This window comes from Rhopalosiphum maidis, chromosome 2, assembly GCF_003676215.2.
Source record: "Rhopalosiphum maidis isolate BTI-1 chromosome 2, ASM367621v3, whole genome shotgun sequence".
NCBI classification, from domain to species: Eukaryota; Metazoa; Arthropoda; class Insecta; order Hemiptera; family Aphididae; genus Rhopalosiphum; species Rhopalosiphum maidis.
The window spans coordinates 55,090,441-55,110,678 of NC_040878.1; the positions used below are offsets into that span (position 1 = coordinate 55,090,441).

Consider the following 20,238-nt stretch of genomic DNA (forward strand, 5'->3'; position numbering starts at 1 on the left):
CATGTAACAAAATAAAAAATATACTTAACATGGCCTTCGTTAAAAAGAAGTTTTAATTAAATTAAATAGATCATATATTTTAATAGTTAATACACTGTTTATAATTTATCACATAAATTATTCATCAAATTCTTCGAAATAAGATAACGCTTGATTGTTTTGTGTTGAATCTTCAAGCAGTTTTTTTAATAATTCATTTGGTTTATGCTGAAAATAAATTAAATAACTTAATTAGGTACCTAATATTTTTTTTTTAAAAAAAGTAAAAAAGCAATATAAACCTTTTTTAACGTTATGTCTGAGAAATTGAAATTATGAAAAAATGACTGGACTTTAATTTGATGAAATGATTTTAGCCGGTTTTGTTGATTTGTTTCCATCAGTTTTAGTACCATATCAGTGGCACCTTTGCTAACATTTTCCAACATGTTATTGATTTCATCGTGTGACTTTGGCGGATACTGAAAACAAAACATTAATTAATGAACATCCGTTATTTTGGTCGTAATAAAATAATGAATTGCATGACTATCCACAATAGTAATATAATACGGCCTTGTTTAATGGAATTAAAAAAAAAATAAAGAGAAAAAACATTAAACCGGTCAAAATTACATTACGCTTATAAAAGTACTTTAATATCACTTTTATACAGGGTTTTAGTGTAATTATTATGTGCACTAAAATATGTTCATTAAAACGGGAAAAACTATAACAACATAATAAGTAGTTAGTGAGGAAATGTGGAATTCCGTTAGTTAAATGAAAATATTTTTTTTAAAGATAGTAATCTAATAATAATAATAAATAATAAATAAAAGAACTAGGTACTATATTATGTTTTAAGAAATAAACATTTAAAATTACTGGAAAATCAATAAAATGCAATGAACTTAATAATTTAATATTTAGCAATAATATAGGACAAATTAGGTACATATAAAAATGTGCCGGATGTCTATGGTTATTGGTTATCAATTCATTATTCAAAGGAAATATTTCAAATCTTAAGACGTAATATAATGAAAAACTTTAACGGCAATTGCAGTAAACCGTTGTATAACTTTTTTAAATTAGTATATTAATCAAAGCAGTGAATAAGTAAATATTTTAGAATATTAAGTAGGTGTATATTTTTTCTTAGGATGAATGTGTTATCTAAAGTTTACATCACCATGCTATTTTATAAAAATGAAATTCTTATTATCATACAAATGTCGAAAACTTTATTTTACATTTTTACATAATATATACAGTTGAGCCATAAGTTCTAAACAAAGTTTATTTTAAAACTTATTAAAAAAAAACTATACACACAATAACTGTAAGAAGTATATTGATTTTTATTTTCTCCTGATTCAAACATATAATATTTTAATTTATAAACTAAAAATTAAAAGTTATTAATAGTATTGTGGTTATCTCATAAGTAGAAATTGTAGGCGATGTTTTATAATTATTTGTATTGCATGCACAGATATTAAAATAAAAAATGTATTTAAAAGTTTCTAGACATGATGAGTTTAAAAAAAAAGTATGTAAATATTTAATTTATTAATATTTTTAATTTATTATAATGTATAAATGTTAATTATTAAGTAATAAATGTATTAATGTATAAATATCAGTCAAATGCGTTTATACAATATTTATAATAAATTATTCTTGAAATTTATTTTAAAACAATAATCTTCGGATAAAAACATAATTGTGGATCAAAAATCAAAATATAAAGGTAATCAATATTTATTATCACAGAATAATAATGTTTACGTCGATAAATATATTATTAAATACTGTATCTAGTATGTGTATGATATACATCTTATACGAGAATAATGTTTAATATATTACAAATAAATAGGATTTGCGTGTTACAATTTGCGATGATAAATAATATGATTTAAGCAAGCACCATGAAATAGACTTTAAAATAATTAATTTTGAAATGAAGTAATATATTCGTACATTCCGTTTTTATTGTGTCTAGAAGACAAAAACAAAAAAATGACGCAAGTCGACACAAGAGATATAAAGATGATCCGAAAAGAGAGACGAAACTGAATGATTGTTTTTTGACTTTGAGTAAATGATAGGTTATCAGTCATAATTGCGTTGTTTTTATATTTCACGTAAAAAAAGAAGCGTGCCTATATCTTCCTATGATAGTTTCAAGGTTGAATTCGAATTTCGAGCAAGCGTGTACACAGACTTACGCACGCACGCGCACCACACACGCGATGATGATGGTACAAACGGCGATTGCGATCTCCCATATATTATAACCTTCAAAAATTATATAATAATAAGACAGACATTTTACGCAGGAGAAGAACAAAATAAATTAGGAAAAATGGTTTTATGGCGCGTAATCATATTGATTAAAAATTAAGTATAAATTGCATACATTATTTTTAACTAAATGTATTCGGCTGCGTCTATCTAAATACACGCCATTAAATCCACTTACTCTTCGTTGACCGTAAAACGATATAAACATATTATTTTTACAACGAAATATCGAAGCAAATTGCATATACACGATGTAGAACCGCTGCAGTAGAATATACATCGTATTACATAGATCTGGGATAAAAAATATAACTAGATAGTAGGTACAGCCGCATAGGTATTGCATATTATACGCGTGTATAATGTACTGGTGTGTAATTATTAAATATTATAACTATTATCGTAACGTGATGAAGTAATAATTTGTAATAATTTATGTCACAACTCAAAAACGATTTTGAAAATCTATCAAAATTGTATGTAAGCACTTATGTACATACTATTATACATATTTTTGACCAATTTATACATAATTAGACAATATATTGAGGTAAATTTTTACAACATTAATATAATGTGGCGATTAATATAAAATATAAAATAATAATAGTTACCGGTATGCAATTATAATCAGTGCTAAAAATGATAATACGTGTTGCCGGAGATATTGTTAGGAACCCGCCCCCGAGAAAGTTATAGTGTGAACGATGTGTTTACTAAATATTTTATGTTAAAACTATCGATCAAAATTTCAATGCGATTACCCAAAACAGAAAATTACATATATCAACTAGATATCGTATGTATTGCGCTGAGGTTATAGAATTAAGCATAAACCATATGAAATTCCTCACTGATTATTATAATTTAATAATCTTAAACATTTATAAATAATATATAAATAATGAAAATGATATATTTCGAGTATGATATATAAATTAAATATTATTTTTGATTTAAAGTTTAAGCAGTATATAAAGTAAAGGTGTATAAAGTCTATAAAATATTATAATATAGCTCACGTATGTATTTGAATACGAACCATATATAATGGGATAAATACCCAGTCGCGTCCGTTTCAGTCCGTCACAGACAGATCGGATTTTTTAGTCACAAAAATGTCGGGGTCTGATGCAAAATAGTAATTTATTTCGGGGTAGTAAAAAGCGGCGCAAATTACCATTATATAATGTATATATACATTACGACAATGGGGTCAAATGCGGCGCACAAATTACGCTCATACGTCTTTTCATTTACCTGCACAGTACAATACACACACGCCGTGCAAATTGCACACGAAATTACTAAACATAGGCTGTCGGAAGTAGTACTTTATTTGTACACACAATAATGTAGCGAAATAGTATAGTGCGCTAACAATTTACGATTAGTGACTTAACGCGGCGAAAATTATCATTTTTCCGCTACCTATATACAACCCTTATATGTTGTATTAATGTATTACAAATAAAAAACCAAAAAATATTTTTGTTTTATTTATAACCTAATAATATACGACAGCCATCAATTTTTAATAAAAAATGTTGAGCGACTCACAATCTCTTTATAACTAATCAAATTCGATCCAATAACTTGAAGATGTGCAGATGTCAGTATCAACTACCAATTGGCAATTTTAAATTAGATATATTTTTTTAGTTTTTTATTGAAAAGACAATAAGACATACATGATGAGATACACAGATCGTAAGCCGTCTGAAAACACAAGAAACAAGTGATACTCAATAGGTGAATTAGCCAAGAAAGTTTTAAAAAATAAACATCGAAAAAGTAACGCGTTATACTGAAAAAAATAATCAGTACCGATATGCCGATACCTAACCACCTTTTTTTTAGAGGAGGGTAAGTATAGGCTGTAGCGTTTGAGCACAACAAAATAAATTAATAAAAATATAAAAACAGCACAGCGTTCCGACCATTGAAATCGTAAGTACGCATATATACTAATATATAATTGAGAATGCATTTACCTACAACCTACGCTATTTTTCAGCAAACCCCGGACAATAGTCGTGCACTATATTATTTACTGCAGTAGGTATAATACAATAATTATACCGGCCGCCACAGCATCATCTATACTTGTGTACACCTCGTAAATCACTGGCAAACCGATTTTTGCGAATAACCACAAAATATGACATCGTTTCGTTATTTAACTTTTAATATTGTCGGAAAAAGCTTACAAAAAATAAAAATAAAACAATGCTGTATAGCATGATACCCCATGTACATTGCACAGCGTCCATCATAGATGTTAAGGTTAATTTAATTTAATCTTTACACACACACATATATATATGTATGTTTCAGTGTTTCTCATGTATAGTATATATAGTATATACATAGTACACATATATACATACAAACATTGGGCGCTGGTATATGTATGTGTAGTTTTTCTCGTATTTTCAGTCATTTTTCATTCGACGCCATAAATCATTTCAACGTATTATATATATATATAAAATAAGAGCTTGCTCGACGGTAGCAAGCATCAAAGACCCCGTTGAGGGAGAGGGATGAGAGAAAGGAAAGTGGTGTTTTGTTATTCAAGATAAAATAAAAAATAAACTTTTTTCCGCCCCGAACAATTCATCCCGTTATATTCGGCGGAGATTTATAAAAACAACGATATGCGTATACGCTGTACAGCATATAGACTTAGGCGCGCCTATACGTAACACACATAATATTATACATATACCGAGAGGGCTGTTGACCCAGCCTGGTTGATATATATATATATATTATTTTTTTGTTCCTTTCTTTCTTTCTTTCTTTTCACCCCGCTCTCGTTTCCCACCATTTCTCATCGTTCCTTCCTTCCGCTCCTTTTCGAGGACATAACGAGGTCAAGCCTGTCAAAGTACTCGGCTCGTGTGTGTATGTGTGCGCACGCGCGAGAGAGAGAGTGTCTATAATATTATACATACAAATAAATAATAATCGCATTATAAAACATAACGGTATATTCTCTCGACATACACACACACACACACACACACCATTTATAACTATTTTTCGCGTGTATATCTACCTACATATAATATACATAACGCGCGCACAACAGTAATCCACCAGCGGCAGGTCTCGGGCTCTGGCACGATCGGTGGTGGCGGGTGGCCGCGGAACGCTGTGCACAATAGCTTTAGCTGGCGACGGGTACCTCTATAATATTATGATATGGCTGGCGAAAAAAAATAAAGGCGCCTGCGTATAGTTCTTATTATTGTACCGACGACGAAGACCGCAGACCCGGTTTCCTTTCCTTTGACACACATTTCGCACGCGGGCCTGATGTTTATGCACTTGTATACAGAATAACGATAATGTGAGCAAGCAAAACAAAGCTGAATATTTGCAAACACGAAAAACCGGAATTAGCGATTACAATTTTTAATTTTCTTTTTTTAACGTCGATCAAAACATTGGCTAAACATATTATATTATTATAAGAGGCACCCTACGCCGACAACACGGCGGTGTTCCTATTTAATATAGCTGTACAACGTACTAGTAAGCTACAGTATATATATATTATATATGTATATTAAATTACCTTTCCTTGTGCGATAGTGTCATTTTTCGATTTTTTTTTCATATATACGTATTGTATACGAGTAGAACTGAGAAACGTTAATATTGGCTATACAACGACGTTTAATTGACATGAAACATTATTTAGACGTAACCTACTATAGAGGCTGTGCAGATGGATAGGTGGTATTTGTATAGTCATAATAACAAGTTTTAGTATTTTGGGGACACTAAAATTGTGGATAACTTTACAAAAATTAAAAATATAATAAAACGTATATACGTAATTGGTACATGTACCTATAACGTCTTATTTAAAATATTTTACACTATTTAAACTATTTTCCAACAAAAATATAAAAATGACAAAAGTAGCATGAATTCAGGTGCAATTCAGGTGGGTATTTATCACTTACAAGACACAAGTTACAACTAATTGTACATAGAACATATTTTAAAATCTTAGTAACGTAAATGATTTTTCGAAGTTTTAACGTACCCCTGATTTGAGAATTTTACTTGGTGTATACACTTATAGTTTAACCAAATGTATAAATAAATGTATAATACAGGCGCTATAGACTTGTTCACAAAATGAAACGTAGCAGCCACCCCTGCACACTATCACGTGCGTGCACCAACCCGCACACATCTGGTCGTCTGTCGTTGGACTATTATTTGCTATAATATTTACCAGTCGTTGCTGTCATCTGTCTCATATATTATGTATATGACTTGTATAATGTGTATGTACTATGTATGTGTTAACGCATAAAATATAATACATTATATACAATGTGATTTACCAAGCATACTCACATACCCATTTAAGATTCTGAGCGGAGTGATAAATTAATTTTCATTTAATAATACATTTATTCGATTTTTGATTTTTCAAAAAAAAAAAATTATACTATTTTTTAATATACATTTTAAGACCATATTTTCATAATTCTTAAGATTTTTTTTACTACTTTATGAGTGTCTTATGATGATACAAATTTTTGACTTTTTTAAATGAAAATCGCTCCCTCTCTTTTACTGTACATTATATATTATGTTTTTAATTATTAGAGTGATTATATAATATAAAGATAAATTATTTAAAAATGGTTTTTAATAAAATATACAATTTATGTGATATCGAATTCAGTATTTATTATTCTTGGACCATTTTTATAAATCAAAATTTTTGATAGATGAATATAAATAACTACAATTTAAAAATTACCATAGCACCCAAATCTTCCAAACCCATTATTATGGGTCAATTAAAAACTACACATTTGAATTTTTATTTTGATGCGTCTTAATTTTCAGAATTATCTGCTGAATAATCAACTCTTTAACTGTTTAAGGGGGGGGGGTTGTTTGAACATCAGAAGCACCTTTATTAGTATAAAAATCTTAAGAGTTTGAAAATAGGGTCTTTAAATATACTTGAAAATACCAAAAATTAGATTTGAAAACCTCCGTCTATTATTGAAGAAGAAAAAGAGGATGCTGTGCATGCTTGGTGAATCAGTCTGTATACACGCGTCAAAAATTATCCCACGGCGGCGGCGGCAGATACGAATCTGATACTAAAAGAAAAAAGGGAAATAGTATTTTATACTTGTGACAGCGGATAGTGTTTCGCCCACGACGTAATCTACTTACAAAAGCGATATGTATAGAACTTGAAATCGTGTTTACAACGTTAATACGATACAATGTCATACACACGACATTATTGGGGTGAGGTTGGGGGCAGAAATACCTTATACCGATCGGATAATAGATATAATAATATATATATATATATATATATGCGTATTAAACACAAAAAAAACACTCGTGTTCAAGTGCAGCAGCTGTATAAGTACCTATATAATATGAACGCATAAAAGACTGCAATATCATACATATAATAATATATATATGTTTTATATAATAATGTGTGATTGTATGAGGCGTCACTGTGCTATATACAGAGTGTATTTCCAAGATACAAAACATTTTTAATGCAATTTCAGTGTAAAATTGTCACATATTCTTGAAACACCGTGTATGCAAAGATGTATCTAGTCTCCGGAGGGTGGATTTGAATCGTTAAATCCTTCAGATACACCCTGTAACACGTATAACGTTGTATTTTATAGTGCAACTAAAGTGGTGGGTTTTATTTAATCTTCGTAGTGTAACGGCACGTAGTCGTCTTTTTTCATACTGGCGACCAAACGCATATGTACATTAAACCGAACGCATCGTGGCGTCTCAAAGTATAAAGTATTATAAATTATTAATATTTGCATTTCACATTGCCATTTGAAAAAAAAACTCGTAATGTGTGTACACGTATTATTAATGTAAAGTGCAATATATTATGATAATAAGTACCCATTACCCATAATGTAATGGCCATTATAGAGGACCGTTATTATTATTTTTTTTTTTTTACAACATCGATACCTAGTTGGAGAGGAAACCCCGCATCGTCATTGTATTACTGGAAAAAAAACGTGATATTAACGGAAAACAGTTTTAAATATTTGGGCAACACTCCGCGTTCCTATATATGATATAGCTATATAAATACCTATTATACCAATCACACACGTATCATAGACGCATAATAACATATATGCACATGTATCATAATACATATACACGGTTACGCTGCAGAGGCGTATACCTAGACTTATCTAACACGTAGCACCGTGAAAATTAAAATATGCGTCACATAAATCGTTCAATGTATAACAGACGTATAGGTATATACAAATGTGCATATCATTAAATTTAAACAAGCGACCTTACGCAGAGCGGTCCGCCATGAAGAACATGGGATCCCTTCCGTGCGAGTATATATCTATAAATAAAATACCTATTTCTGTAAACGCACATTATATTATAAACGTTCGTATATAATTTACATTATAATAGGCATCGTAAGGCTCGGCTTGCCTGCAATACAAGTATAGGTAATAGGCATATACCGGTTTTCGATGCACACGCTGCATCGGTTATCGTTAGCGATTTTTCCTATCAAAAGTTGACGATCTGCATTCCCGGTAAGCCGGTAAGAGCTATAACTGCAGTTGATGACCCCATGGTGCACGCAAAGCGCGAATTGCAATAGCGCAAGAAAAAAATAAGCGATCAACGGGCATATTATTATTATACGTTCACGGAACGATAATATTCAATTATATAAGTATTGAAGCGTATTGAATGAAAATGAGGTCGAGGAGGTGGTAAGGGAACGAAATAAAAAACGGGTGGTTACTAGTTGCATCATGCAGTAAAATTTTTTCCCCAATTATGGCCAAGAATTTTTTACGGTACATTATACTTGTTGCAACTATTATATTTTTTTTATTACATTCATGCAAATTAATAAAATATTATTGATTATGGACCTTTATTATCTTTTCGATTATTACACAGACTTCTTGTGTAGTATTATTACTAAAAAGTAGGTTAAAATTTAAAATTCTTGTTATATTTTTATTTTAATTATTATTGTGGTTGTGTAAAGACATGCTTTAAAGTAATGATGAACAATAAACAATTAATATAATATGCTATACCTACATCTATTTTACGATTGTTGATTATCGTTATTATTAAAGCGCGGATTTATATGCATTAAAATCAACAAAATACGAGCTAAAAATTTTTAAATACGCATAAAATGTTAAAATATGCATGAAAAATAAAATAATAATAATATATGCCTAACAAAATTAGCAAAAAAAAATAATTTTTTAACATTTAATTAATACAATATATTTAAAAAAATTACGGAACCCTATTGGCTATTATAAATACTCTCATCTACTTTTTTTCATTTTTTTTGTCACTTTCATCATTTTGGTAAACGTATTTTATTTCCCTGTTTATTGATCTAAGGTCATATTTGGGAAAATTATTTATACCTATTAATTTATTTTGATATTAATCGAAACTATAAAAATATAATACATTTTTTTATATTATAATAAAATAATATATAATAGTATATATTTCAAAAATTTCTAAAAAAACATCGAAATATGCATTTAAAGATGAAATATGCAATTGCAATTGTAAAATAAGCCCTTAAAATAGAAAAATATCGAACTATGCAAAAATATGCACTAAAAAGTTTCATTTTTTAAACTGAATAACTTATTATTAAACGGACCACTATAATATTATAGATATGAATGTAAATGACAGATACATCTTAAAATGGTAAATATTAATCAAACCACCAGTGACAAAAATAATCGGGCCGCAATTCAAATTAGACCTTTTTCGTAGTTATCTCTGGGACGCAATTAGTGTGCAACCTCAAAATCTGTCTCCACAAATAAAAACTATAAAACATACATTTTCATTTGAAATTTGTAGGGAACACGCTTATAGGTTATAGTAATGTTACCCAACTGGTGTTCCGCGGAACCTAAGGGTTCCGTCAGCCGGTACCAAGAGTTTCGTGAGAAATTTGGGAAAATATAAATCAATTAATAATATACTTGATTTGAATTATGATTTTAACATAGAATAGCTCTAATAATTATATGGGGGTTCCACAAAGCTCCTACAAAGATTCCTTGAGAAAAAAAGTTGGGAAACAATGGATTATAGTATGTCGACACCCTAGACTCCGAAAAAATAGTAAACCACATGTACTTGACTCGCCTTCAACTGAGAGTATAATTTTTTCCAGTTATAAATACTCTGCAGGAAACATGAGTTCGTGCCTTTCTCTCCACTGCAGGGTTTCAAAACACATGGTAGCTGTCAGCTAAAACAAAACACACATGGGTGCTGTCGAATGCCGGCTAAAACAATTTTGAAGTTTTAGCCGACAAACACATGCTCAATAATATTGTTTTTTACTCACACCCTCTCACGGTCGAATAGGATTTCAAACCAATGTCATCGCGTTTTAACGAAGACTATACATAATACAAATATATAATATATATAAATCCGTCACGAACGTTTCCGGACGTTGTACAGTGGCATATAGAGTATCTATATATGACTATCTAGGTACAAAATTCGCGTTCGGTACAAATCCCGTTCAACATGTATAGATGATGGAATCCATCCGATTTTTAAAATCGAAAAAAAAAAACAATTCGTGCGATATAAATCCTTCACTGTGTATATACGTGATACTACGTGCCGGTATTCAAGGTGATGTGTATAGGTACATTTATACGTGTATACTTACACATACACACAAAATTTCGCGCTAATTGATAAACGTGATCAAACTTTACACACGGAACGTTATTCGATTTAAAGTCCTTCTACATTACTACAGAAACATTCGGACAAAACTGTTTGTACTCTGTTAAAACCTTGTTGGCTTTTGGAATATGTCCAAATATTGAGACTCCCCGGCCAAATTAGCTTGAGTTAGTTAAATCAATAGTAACGGTTCGGGAAAAAAGACTCTGCGCGCGGAAAAAATAACTTTTCCTGATCATATACTAGCCGTGAAAAGGTACTTAGAAAAAATATATATAAAATAAAATAACATCAATAGGTATGGACTTTGACCGCATGATTTGTAATAAAATGTTTCCCATTAATGTTAAAAACTTTAATTAACGTCGGATGTAACATTAATAATGCTTAGTTTGCGACGCAAACGAATGCAGTTTACACAGACATCATAATTAACGGATATTATTTATTAATATTTTTTTACGTTAGAAAAAACTAAAACCAATTTTACGTCAGTTAATACAACAATGAACCTAACCATAAAATTAGTCAAATATTATATTAGCAGCGACATTTCGTGTTTTTATATTTTAAAAGAAAAATACTTATTCTTCATCGATATTTGAATTCTATTTGACAAAAAAAAAAAATGGGTCACTGATATTTCTAACGGACTACACCCCTAAATAGTAAATTCGTGTTTGTTATCATTTCACTAACTACAACACAGGTAATCGCATAGAGGGTACCTCTACATATTTTAATAACCTTGGATTGAATTGGGGTTTTTGATAGTATCAAAATATACATATTTGTAAAAAAATGTAAAACTTTTGATACGCGTATGCGCAATATAAATACTTTTTTGAGACGTATTTATTTAAAAATGGTTTGATTAAAAAGTTTTATTCTAATTACAAAATTGACAAAGTTTGAGTATATTCAAATTTATGAAAAATCTAATAATCTGTTTTTAGTATTTTTTAGTTTGATTATTTTATACTATTTTACTCATCCATACTTGTGAGGATTGAAAATGCAAAATATAAGATATAAAATAATGATAAATGATAAAAAAATAACAAATTACGAATTAATTTACTAAGATTTGTTATATTTATAGATATGAGTGTTTATTTGCGTTTTTTCTATGCATCTATAAAATATATTAACATCATAATTTCGGGGACAACTCAAGTATATATACTGATTTGAATATTCTTTTATTTTTGTTAAAAACAGATTATTCGTAGATTTCAACTTCTCTAATTTGTCAATTTTTTTAATAGATAAAACCCTATAATTCAATAATTGCTAAAATCTATCCAAATGTATAGAAAAGAATTGGCGTAGTTATTCAAAAAAAAGGTTAAAAACGTGTATTTTTTGATACTTATTATCACCTCCCAAAAACCTGAATAATATATGGGCTGAATATTCAATTCAAATTCATCCATCTGCAATATTTATAGTGGTACCTCTTAGCGAGAATACATTGTAGGTAAGTGTACTGTTATGTAATCTGTCGTATTACTATTTATAAAATAAAAACTTTTTCAATTCGAAAATGAATTGATGGTAACATAAATGCATAGAATTCAAAACAATATAGATCATTGTCGCTCGAAACATTGCTGTAAAAATGTAGTTACTATCGGTATAATAATAATTTATAATTATATATTATATAATAATTATTTTAGCGTTTGAAAACAACACCGAAAAAAAATGAACTAATGACTATTGAACAATGATGGGGGTTCCGTACAATAATAATATAATATAATTACAAGATAGAGATTAACAATATCGATTATTCGATATATTATAAGGTATATATTGTTATTATACACTTATTGTGTAGTGTGCATATTATATGCGCTAAAAAGCGTTACTTACTTCGTTGTAATTAACGTAGGTCGATTTGTAAGTGGTATCGTTAAAATATTTGTATAATTAGTGGAATTTAAAAAATAAAAATAAGTGTGGACTTACGTCACTATTATGTGGCAGGTACTTGTTAATATACTTAACACGTTGGATAGGAATAACACGATGATTCGAAACGACGAATACGACGTGTTGTTGCGTAGTAAAAGCACTTTAGTAGAAGAGCCGTCGGGTACGGAAAAGTATATTATGATATATTTAATATACATCCTATTACACTCCACGTGTAATATAATATAATGAATTCTATACGTATTAAAATTATTGAAATTATCAAGAAAAATTCACACCATCCACCTCCTGCGCGAAAACGTATAGGTATTTCATATTATACGGTTATAAACCCGTTTATCGATATAATGGCGACTGGCGCTGCTCCGATTCCTCTGACTACATTATCGTAAGATACATAATAATAATAATCACAAAAATTGTAGACGCAAAAAAAAAAAACGGAGGACTTTGCAGTGACTCTACTGAATGAAATTTAGACCTTTAATCTATATAGCTAATGCGTATATTTTATATACTAGTTGCTTTGCCATAGTCGGATATAGAATTGTAATCGACCAATCGTGTTGAAGGAACCATTAACTCATTTTTTATTCATTAAATGTTTAGAATGTTGTTCATACAATCCCGTATTCATTAGATATATAAAGTATTATAACAGTTTTAAGTAAAATGCTGACATAATTATTATCTTTTAATAATCAAAAAACGTTTCTACTATAAAAATTAGGATTTTTTAATATTTTATTGTACTAATGTACTATTTGTTGATTGTGTTGATAATTGATACACAATATTGTTACACCCTTGAAGTGAAAAATATTATGACAGCTTTTAGGTTACTCTACTTTAGAACAGGTCCAGAGAGTTTTGACCACGAGACAATCAGTGATGACTTGTAATTTGTTGATGGTGATTGAAAATGTTAACTGTGTATCGATCACTTGTATAATTAATCGTTTGATATTGAAAGGTTATTGGAATAAACTCAATAAACAAAATACGGAGAATTAACACTGACTAGGATTTTTCTATGCTGTTATAGCAGACTTTATCCAGGAAATAATGAACAAATATAAATATATGGTTTATTTCGGCTCACGGACAAGTCGGCGTTGAACATAGATGTATATATCGGATGGGGGAAATAATTTAAGTGAAATATACCTTCGTGAGCAAATCGTTTAAGTTTGTTCCGCTGCCCTAGATAATATGAACCAAATAGATTTGTATTACTCGTATCAAATAAACGGGTGGTTCGGTTTAAAAAATTTAAAAAAGTCACTGTAAAGATCGGACGGTGACGGGCGCATATTTCTATTTCATCACTTAATTTTTCGGGATGGAAGTTAAGGATAATAAACCACCCATTAGGGGTTGAATTTCTAGATGAAAAATTTTCTATGGAATTTCTCGAGTCCCGACGAATTAATTGATATAACTATTATTAAAATTAGTGCATCCGTTTACGTGCCTATAAAAAAAACATAATATAGCATAGACAGAACAGACAAGATAACTATGATCGATGCGTCGGGTCGTCGAAGATTCGGTAGAACGGTACATCATCTCGACAGTACCTATATATAGATACATATCGATAGAAAACAGGGATTTTTTTCTCAGTCATATAAAATAACATAATTGCGGCCGGTTGCGAGCACAATGGCTCGAGACATAAGTACGAGTATACTTACATCACGCAATCGTTATCGTAATATTTATTAATTAATATCGAACGTGATTAACATACATTGAACAGTTTCGATACGTATTGTATTAAATAGGTATAGAGATATATAACAATTTATTATTAATAAATAATAATAAAATGTACGTGCCGCCGCGATGTGTATATAGCGTGGTGACTGGTGAATGTATAAGGTATATAAAGTATAAATGACATTTTTCTGTTTTTTTCTTTTTTTTTAAACATTCGTGAGTAGGCGAATGGTGAAAATATCCAAGTTATTTTGTGTTATAATGTATAGACTATAAAGCGCAATATTGTTTAAACCACGATATAACCATTTTTAAAACAATATATCGATAGTAATATACAAATATAAAATAAAATTTCTGACCCGTTTGCTTATTATATTAGAAATATTACTTATTACCATCGCTGATGGTCTTTATAAGTACGAATTTATACGTAGGCGTGCAAGGTATGCTGATTGGCCGTCTGGGAAATAAATATTTGTACTTTGATATTGAATCACAAATATAATTTGCATTAAATGAAGTCCTATAGCGTACATACCTATACATAATAAGTATCTATATATACAGACGATAATAATGTGTATATTATTATAGTTAATGAAAATCAGATTTTCATCATCGATCGGTTGGGTAACTCGTTTTAATACGCGATAAGGTTGCCAAACCACGGTTAAATACTGTTAGAAATCATCAAAAAAAAAATTGACCAATTTTTGCTGGTCATACGGGAGGAGTGAGTTTGGTACAAAGAATAGATCGGGAAGGAATGCACCACCTGCGTACAACATCTGCGCGCACGCCTATGGCTACGATAATATTATTATAATAATGTGTCCGCCGGACGAGTGTGTTATTAAAATAATAATATTCTATATCGGCGCGGCGATGACCACCATCACGCTACACACGATGGCCGGCCAGACACGACGCGCGGCGTGGTCGGTCAGCCAGGACCGGTAACGAACGAATCTCGGTGCAGTAAGAAATGAAAAGAAAAAAAAAAATAAAAAGAAGAAAAAAAAGTCGCGCGGTCATCGACGGGGTCGATCGTGACATGCCGCGGGGATCATCGACCCATCGGAGACGGAGAGAGGAGAGCGATACACGAACGAGAGAGCAAACGGGCGGACCGGCGGCCGATGGAGCTGGTTTGATCGCGTTCGCACGACAAAACGGCGCGCAAGTTCAATGCTATTTTTACCGTCGTTTATTATTTTTACGCACATATATAATATGAATATTGGCCTTACAGTACGCAGGCAGACGAGTGTGTGTGTGCGTGTAAGTAAGCATAATACATATATAAATAATACGTATTATATATAACGACGATGACGACAACGGCGCAGAACCGGTCGGCGGAGACGACGGCGGCGTCGGCGTCGGCGACAGCGTTTCCTCCCTCGTCCGACCACATGGCGGCGGCGCGGTGGTTTAGTGTGCATTCCGTTTTCAAAGGAGAGAAAAAAAAAACTAATGATAAAAAGCGTTGCGACGATGGACGACGACGCCGCCGCGCACATGTGCTTCGTATATCCTACGGCCACCGCCGCCGCCACCACCATCACCCCGTCGCGGATCGACCCTCGTCACAGTCCTGCCGCCGCCGCCGCCGCCGCTACTGGTGAAAAACGATTAATCTTGCCGTGACGGCGGCCGCCTCCACCGTATATGCGCATCGATAATGCGACAACGACGGCGGCGGCGGCAACAGCGGGGGAGACACGACGACACGACCGGCCGAGAATACCCAAATAACCCGTTCGCGTCGCCGAAGTTTGCGTTTGTGAGAATAATAATAATAATATATAATAAACAATAATAACGTTGATAATGATAATATTAAAAGACGACAGAACTATAGATTCTCAGGACGGAGACGCAGACGGCGCACGCGACACGGAGTCGTATAGGTATTAATATTCCGAATTGCGGTGCACGACGCGCCCCGTCAATTATACGCGTCGACGGCGGGGCGGATAGATCACGCACAGCCGGCTCTGGCTGACCCGCCGCTGTCGTCGTTGCAAATACCGCCGCGGTCGACCTTCTCGGAAAATCTGTCGTTGACGACGGTTTGCGGTTTGGGTCTGTAAACATAAGTCATATGAGTATGTTTTGTGTCCGTGTCTGCGTATACGCGATAGCCGTGGCACCGGTCGAGATAACATTTTGTGTGTATACCGTGAGCGCAATCCTTTTAAGGGGATTGGTAGCGGTGATTTGTCGTCTTTGTCTAACACACACGCAACATATAGCATTATACGTGTGTTTTATTTCCAACGTACCGATTGATACGATAAAGCGATAAGAATTCTGGACACGGATTTGAATTTGTCGTCGAGTCTACTTGACAACAACTTTCCCACGTTTTTGGTTTTATCCCCCTCACAAAAAAAATCCTAAAAACGTATTAAAAAAGAATAATTAAAAAATTGACATATTTTAATTTTTGGAGAATTTGAATTCAAAAAATCGAAAATGTAGGAAAGTTGAACTCAAGAAGATTTGAAGCAAAATTCAAATATGTTTTTAGAATTCTTATCGCTTCATTCTATCAATCGGTACGTTGGAAATATAACTCATCTATAATCCTATATTGCGTGTATGTTAGACAAAAACAGAAAACCATCGTTTCCAATCCCCTTAATAGCAGACCCTTTGCAACGGAAAAAAATTAACGATTTTTACACAACATAATACTATACTGCTACGGTTTTTAAAGATAAAATTACACTGTTACAACGGTTAAGAGATTTACAAAGATTGTATGGTTTGTACTGTTAGAAAGAATCACTTTCAACATTTAAAAAATACTCCAAATGCAATAACTGCGCTACATGCCACAGTTAAATGCACCTTAATCTCTTTATTTTCAAATTAAGATGAATACCGTGAAAACATTTTTAAATTCCTTGTACCGGAATTAAAAAAACGAATTATATAATCAAAAACAGTTGTTGGGAAATAATAATAATAAACATAAAATTAAATGAAAGAATAGTATAGTGTATACTAGTAACAATAATAATTTAATATCATACAAAAATAATTTCACATTTTTGATAATTTATACTTATACATATATAGGAGAGTACATTTAGATGATTAAAAATATGCCAACTTTTTATTTATAGCAGCATTGTGATGCAAAGTTTTTTGATTATTATGAATTATTTATATATAAAGTAGGTATATTAACAGCTCTCAAAACAGTAAAAACAAAAAGTTATATTATAATATACTGTTTATACATTAATTCAGAATAAAATCAATATTAAAAAATGTTAGTGCTAATGATGAAAATTCATTTTTTGAAAATAATTATAAAAATGATGGTAAAATTGTTTTATTTAAGTTATTATTCTTTTAATAACGTAAATTATCTCGTTTAACACTTTAAATTTAAGTTTTGAAAATTCTTGTTTAAGAAAGAAATGAAACCGTAAGTTGTTCAATGTTATTAAAGTTGAAACACAACACACAGAAACCTACTTATTAGAAAATAAAAATGCATTTATGCGCAAATAAAACAAACATTTTTCATTACAAACTTTTACCACTTGAGTGGAAATATAAATTGAAAAGTAATGTAATAATACAGTCTTTTAAAATAAATATTTATCAAAAGACACGCGAATTTATTTTTTTCCAGCAACCATAAGCTATTAATCGATTTTATATAAGAAGGAAGTAGGAAGGAAGTATGCTGACTTCCAAATAAAATTGTCATGAAAACAAAGTTTATACTTTACACAAATATTAAGCCAGGTTGTTCAGTTATCTATAGACCATACACTAAACATTTAAAATCTTCGTATCTGTAATTTTAAATGAGTATACCATTACTGTGTAACATTTAATGTAATTTTTATACTAGACCATATAAAATTATAATATCTTATTAAGATAGGTAAATAACAGAATAATTGTATTTCATTTAACAGTATTATTTTTAATTAAAATTAATGTTTTTGATGTTTAATTAATTTTCCTATTAATAATTACTAACCTAACCTTATTAGTTATTGTTATTTTTACTATATCTAATCATATCATAATGTATACATCAGGATGTAACAAAAAATGGTTGTCAATTATAATTTACTAACTATTGATAATAACATTTGTTCTAATCAATGCTAATTTTTATCTTTAAATATGTAATTAATAATAAGTAATGACAAAAAAAATGATAAGGATAAAAGTTGTTACATAGTTCGTTATTTACATTAGATAGTTTTTTTTCTGTTAAACACTTTATTATAAATGTATATTTGTTATATACCATGTACGTTATAGTTGTATACATTATTAATTTTTTAGATTAAAACCAATGCATTATTTATATGTAGTATTTATTTTACTATTATTAGCTTTTGTCTAACTACTATAGTTAATCTATAAGTTCATTAAAATAATAGTTAAAACTAGCGACAATGTAACAAAATTACAAAATAGAGAAGTTTCACACAATCTCTATAAATTATAATTATAAATTAAAAATTATTTTTTGATTAGTTAAAAACTCTTATGATATGATTATTAATTTGTTGATTGCTTTATTTTAATTAGTATCACACGCGCTAAGTTATTATAATTTACATTTTTATGAAGACAGAAAACAAACAACAAAGTTTATTTATTTTAACAATTATAACAAGTAGATTTGTTGATCTGGTGTATACATCATAAAAAAATAGATACACGGCTATATAATTGTTTGAGTATTATAAAAAATCTAAATAGGAACCACAATTTAATAAAATAAAATTTTAAATTATATGTACTTATATGAAATACTCTATTAAGCATATTAAAATACATATGAATAACAGTTTTATTAATTTAAAAAAGCATATTTTGAAAAATATTGGTACTACGATATAGTATATCAGGAATTTTTAACATAGTTAACGTATGTAATTTTGAAAATCTATTATAAATAAAAATATGATAAAAAATGTAAAATGACATTAGTATCTATAAATTAGTTTAAAATGTATTGTTCAAAATGTTAATGAAATGAATACATTAAATACATTAAATTATGTTACCGAATAATATTACATGTCTATTAAAACAAAATTATAATTAAAGCGTGTACATGTTTTAAAAATTAATTACAATTTATAATAATATTAATTTACTAATTATATTATTGATAAAACAAATTACTATCTATAATAAATAGATTAAAGATTTTGTGTTTATATAACTTACATAACCTATACAAACAGATTAATTTATAATCCTAATGGATTTATTATGTACGTAATAATGATATATAATACTATAAATTACACACGACAATGGTAAATACATTGAGGGAAACCGCTATATATAGAATCAATTTTCATAAAACTTTAAACCTATTTTGTCAAAACTCAAACACAAAAACGGAATTATTTAATGAATCAAAAGTTAAATATCCAAAATTCAATTATAGGTTTATTCTGTATCAGCCATCAGGAATCATAAATACAT

At 30.1% G+C, this 20,238-nt stretch overlaps 1 protein-coding gene across 2 annotated transcripts in view; it reads right to left on the minus strand.

The window, feature by feature from the left end:
- Window positions 1–20,238, minus strand: part of LOC113551408 (serine/threonine-protein kinase S6KL) — a 52,592-nt gene continuing 32,354 nt past the window's right edge. The window contains exons 9-10 of one of the 2 annotated variants that reach the window (XM_026953639.1): window positions 282–461; window positions 1–207 (exon numbers count right to left, since the gene is read on the minus strand). In XM_026953639.1, the coding sequence (XP_026809440.1) occupies window positions 118–207; window positions 282–461 (270 nt within the window). In that variant the 3' untranslated portion in view covers window positions 1–117. The remainder of the gene's footprint in view (window positions 208–281; window positions 462–20,238) is intronic. The other variant, XM_026953638.1, reaches the window with a different exon arrangement.